The following is a 4898-nucleotide window of genomic DNA, read 5'->3' as shown; positions in this document are numbered from 1 at the left end:
TTGTTTTCTTCATCATGTGTGCCACATGAAGTTACCAAAGATTTAAGTTAGGCGTTGGGAGGTATTACCAAAGGGCTAAATTTACGCCGTAAACTGTTTTTTTTTTAATTTCTTGCAGCTCAGTCCAACCAGAAAAGGTGTTGCCGCAGGGATCGTGTTTCTGACAACGGTTTTGCTCCTCGCTGTCGTCATCACAGCGATCGCGTTGACATTCCGGACCGAGAAAGCAGTTTCGAAGGGGAAGCCGTACTGCGACACGATTCACTGCCAATTACACATGAATGTTCTGATGTCTCGTCTCAACAGGAGTATCGACCCGTGCGAGGATTTCTCAGCGTATGTCTGCTCCAGTTGGTTTCCTACTAGCGATAAGCGGGTGCACGTGAAGACTCCCGTCGATGAGGTTACGTTCTCGCGACTGGCAGACTTCACTACCATGCTCGTCCGCGGCACGCAAAAGATCCAAGCTGGTCAGAAGGCTCTCAACATGTACAAGGCCTGCATGACCACAAATGACCACGGTGGCGCCTACCTACCGGATTTCAAGCAGCTTATGCGGGAAATGGATCTCAGTTGGCCGGAGCCGTCGCCAGAGGACGCCGACCCTCTAGGTGTCATAGTGGCGCTCTCACACAAGTGGCGAATTGATTTGTGGCTCGAGGTCCGTGTGCTACCTCTGCCAGCTCATAAAAAATGGCGCCTCGGCTTCGGTCCTGCGCAACAGATACCTCTTCTTCTAAACCAGTACGAGTCTGTGAAGGAAATTAGAAGCTACACTGAGTACTGGATGGGTTTCTATAGAGACCTTAGCGTTAACTCGGGCACTACGGACGCATCGACTCTAGAAGCTACGATCAATGACACTCGCACCATGGATGGAAGTATACTAACTCGACTGAGTGAACTCATCTTCACCCGAATAAAATCCCCTGTTGCCTTTCGCCTCGAAAAATTCGGTGATTACTCCCAACCCATTACTTCAGCCATGTGGAAGAAGCTCCTTGATAAAATAATAAAAGTGGATCCTCCGTTGGGTGTCGGTGACGTCGTTAGCCTCAAAAGTAGCAACCTCTTAAAGACCATCGGTAGCTTCTTCAGCCAGTACGGCGAATTTAGACTTCTCCACCAGTTTTCTTGGGCATTCGTTCAGTTGTACGCTCCAATAGCTGAGCCTCGGATGCTGCTGAGGCATTTTGGCAATATTTACAAGGCTAACGTCTACAAGTCCACTTACTGTGGATTACACGTTGAATCGACATACAAGGTGCTCGTGCTCTCGCTTGAAATGTCCACCAGCAAGAACGAAAAGGACAAGGACCTTATTCGGACCAGGTTCCAAGGAATGGTATCGGCTGCTATCAAGAAAGTCGAGAATTCATCGTGGATTGACGAACGTGGCAAGCGCGTCATCAGCGGTAAGATTGCGTCCGTTAAGATAAGGGCGTGGCCTGATCAGGAGCTGATGGGTAACCAGACTCTTGAGGAAATTTACAAGGAGTATCCGACCACGGCGGAATCGTTCGCTGAGCTCTGGATGCAAGCAAGAAGGACCATACGCACTGAAATGGAGAAATTGAGCCGCATTCAAGATTCCCAGGCGTATTACGAAGCGCGTATTTTACCACTGAACTTCGCGCAATCCTACCCGGAATATGACTACTTCTCAGGCCTCATACAAATGCCAATATATATGCTCAATCCACCGCTGTACTATAGAGAAGGAACAAACGCCATGCTTTTCGGTGGTTTGGGATACTTGCTCGCTTTGGAGCTGGCTAAGGCGTTTGATGAAACTGGCATTCGTTGGCTGCCAAATGGCACAAGTGTTGACAGCATTCTTTCAGAAGAGTCTAAAAAAGGTTTTCGAGAGCGGAACAGCTGCCTCAAAACGCAAGGAAGCGTGTTTCCAGAATTACCGGCGCTTGAAATCGCGTACGCTGCACTGCAAGAGGCTGATGAGGGCGGCAGTGGTAGCCTTCCTGTCGGAGAAGACCTTCCACCGTTGAAAGCGTTCTTCATGACCATCTGTTACATGGCCTGCTCTAAACACAACTTCCAAAGCGCCTACACTGCGGACTGCAACAAAATTGCTCGCAATAGTGATGCCTTCGCGAGGTCGTTCAACTGCACACCTGGCGCCAAGATGAACCCTGAGAAGAAATGTGTTTTCTTCACCTAACAGAAGATTACTACTGTGGTCCACGAATGTGCCCCCTTGCCATTGTTATCCCCCAAAATGTTTTCGACAGACTCCGCATCCTTGGTTAGTATGCACTCCTCTAGACCTTCATTTCCTATGTCAATTCTGTTTTTATTTTGACACCAGTTTTTTGTGAACGCTTGTACTATTTCCACTCATTTCTAAAGATCACAAGCTTCATAGAAGAGTGATCTACTTATAATATTAGCAGGCCAAGCTTTTCCGCCAACCAATACGGTGCTGTCATTTTCCTACTGTGCTCAATAGGTCACGAGCGTCGTGAATCTTGCGACCAATTGTTCACTACTCACATAATGTAATAATAGACTGATAGATTGATGCACGTCATCGATATGGGCTTAAGGTGCTTCAGAATGAGGCATGTTTCACGACGTTTTGTGACAAGGACGTCATTGCAAAAGATTTGCTCGTGGGAGGCCTTTTGCCCACAGTTATGCTGTGACAATGGTTTTAACTTTACACATAACGCTCAAGAACCCTGGAAGAATTTTATTGCTTTTTTTCTTCCACTTTTTTTGTGTGCCTGTATTTGGGAGGAAGCACAAATTTGTCACTGATCTTAGTCTGTGAACGTGCTTTATTGAAGTGTGGTAGGCGTTTTTTTATACAAGAGGTTCATATATCAAACTTTGATGTGTTGTCTATTTCATTTGTTATGAATGGATCAATGTTGTGTAAAACAATGCCTTTGCTCGTAGATGTCTGATTTGAGATTTCATTGCGTTAAAATTTGTATCAAATGCAGTAATTGTGCTGTCCACAAAGCCAGACAGGACTTTTTTTTTTAATCACAGCCTGTGGCCCTTGATTTATGCTCTTGTCAACTAGTCATTCTCCTACGACACTCATTAAGTGTCATGAGTCCGGTAGCTTATATATGACGCAGCTGAAAAAGAAAGCACCCAAGCCTCTTCACCATCATGATCGTCTGTATTGACGCGCAGTGTACATCATGTACTGAAGGACGACCATAACCTCCGCTGTAAACATACTGAGGACGCAATCTGAATATCAGACCTGCTTTTCACCAATATCGTTAACGATGTTTTGTAGTCCTGCAAGATTCTATAGGTAAACGGGAAGTCCACATGCTTGAATTTGACGGCAAGACGACATCGCAGGGCCCTTGACGACTAGGCGTGCCAGTTTCTTTCAGACCATTCTTTCACCACGTTTTTACTCTAGTAATTCAGTATCCCATAGTTAACCTATATAGGCTCTCACTCAGTGGCACTGTAGGAATCGCATTCGTATGTATAAACCCAGGGCACCAGTTTTTAGTGACGTCAATGAGATACATAAAATTCTTAATACAGCAATTCACTCTGGCGTTATTCTCTAATATCCCAGCATTCAATATCCGATGAGGAAACCCCGGATGACTGAAAAATTCCTAAATCAACTCAAAATCTTTAAAATTGTCAGTAATTACCGCCTCATATTTCTAACAAGTACACGAAGCAAATATGATGAACACATCATCGAGCCATGCATCGCATAGAAACATAACGCTGAAAGAAAGCTTCAACAAATCAACGTAACTTTGGAGAAATATTTTTTCTGTAATACGCATATATTTGAACTATCTTGAGAAGAAAGGTGTTAGGCAAGGAGACACAATCTCCCCAGTACTATTCACAGCTTGCTTAGAAGACGTATTCAGAGACATGAAATGGGAGCAGTTAGGCATAAGAGTAAATGGAGAATATCTCAGTAATCTGCTATTTCATGAAGACATTGCCTTGCTAAGTAACACAGGAGATGAACTGCAAATAATGATTGGTGACCTAGACTGGAAAAGGAGAAAGGTAGGCTTAAAAATCAATATGCAGAAGACTAAGGTGATGTTCAACAGCCTCGGGAAAGAACAGCAGTTTACATTAGGAGCGAAGCAATGAAAGTAGCAGGCGAATATGTGCACTTAGGACAGGTAGTAACCGCAGATCCGGACCATGAAAAGGAAATACGATTAGGATGGAGCGCATTTGGCAAGCACTCGAATATTATGACTAGCAGCTTACCGGTATCGCTCAAGAGGAAAGTATACAACAGTTGCATATTACCTGTAATCACCTATGGGGCTGAAACGTGGAGGCTAACCAAGAGGGTTTTACTTAAGTTGAGGACAGCGCAGAGGGATATGGAACTAAAAATGGTAGGGGTAACATTAAGAGATAGGAAGCGTGCAGAGTATGTCAGAGAAATAACTCCAGTTACTGACATTCTAGTGGAAATCAAGAAATGGGCATGGCCAGGACATCTAGTACGATTGCATTGGAAAACATTTATTGTCAGCAATGAGCGATTTGTGGGCGCTACACTTAGATGGCTTCAAGTCCGTTGCTCTCGGCGACCTTTTGAGCCCACTCAGTAGCCCGAACATACGTTAACGGGTCTTAGCTGGCCAGTATAGCCTCCCACAGCTCAAAAGAAGGGACTGGTAGTAGGTCCGCCGGTGGCGGCGCTTTTTTGCAGCTCCATAATGTGTGATCGTATCCTGCTATTTCGCCGCAGTGTTTACAATTTGGATTGTATTGTGCTGGGTACATGTGCGCTAATTTAGGAAGGCTGAAGAAGGCACGCGTCTAGAGCCGACGCCAGATTACTTCCTGTCTTTTGTCTAGTTTCTTGTCTGCTGGAGGATATATCCGCCATTCTAGTATAAAGTGATTAGTGT

The 4898-nt window shown here is 45.0% G+C and overlaps 1 protein-coding gene across 1 annotated transcript; it reads left to right on the top strand.

Annotated features, from left to right (window-relative positions):
- Nucleotides 1–277: 277 nt before the first annotated feature.
- On the top strand, nt 278–2179 carry LOC146180666 (neprilysin-1-like). Its single transcript, XM_084575619.1, has one exon. The coding sequence runs from the start codon at nt 278–280 to the stop codon at nt 2177–2179; it is 1902 nt and encodes a 633-aa protein (XP_084431745.1).
- Nucleotides 2180–4898: the final 2719 nt, after the last annotated feature.

This window comes from Amblyomma maculatum, chromosome 8 (assembly GCF_055883805.1).
Source record: "Amblyomma maculatum isolate TAMU_Amacu chromosome 8, ASM5588380v1, whole genome shotgun sequence".
Taxonomy (NCBI): domain Eukaryota; kingdom Metazoa; phylum Arthropoda; class Arachnida; order Ixodida; family Ixodidae; genus Amblyomma; species Amblyomma maculatum.
This window is presented reverse-complemented; position numbering and strand designations above follow the sequence as displayed.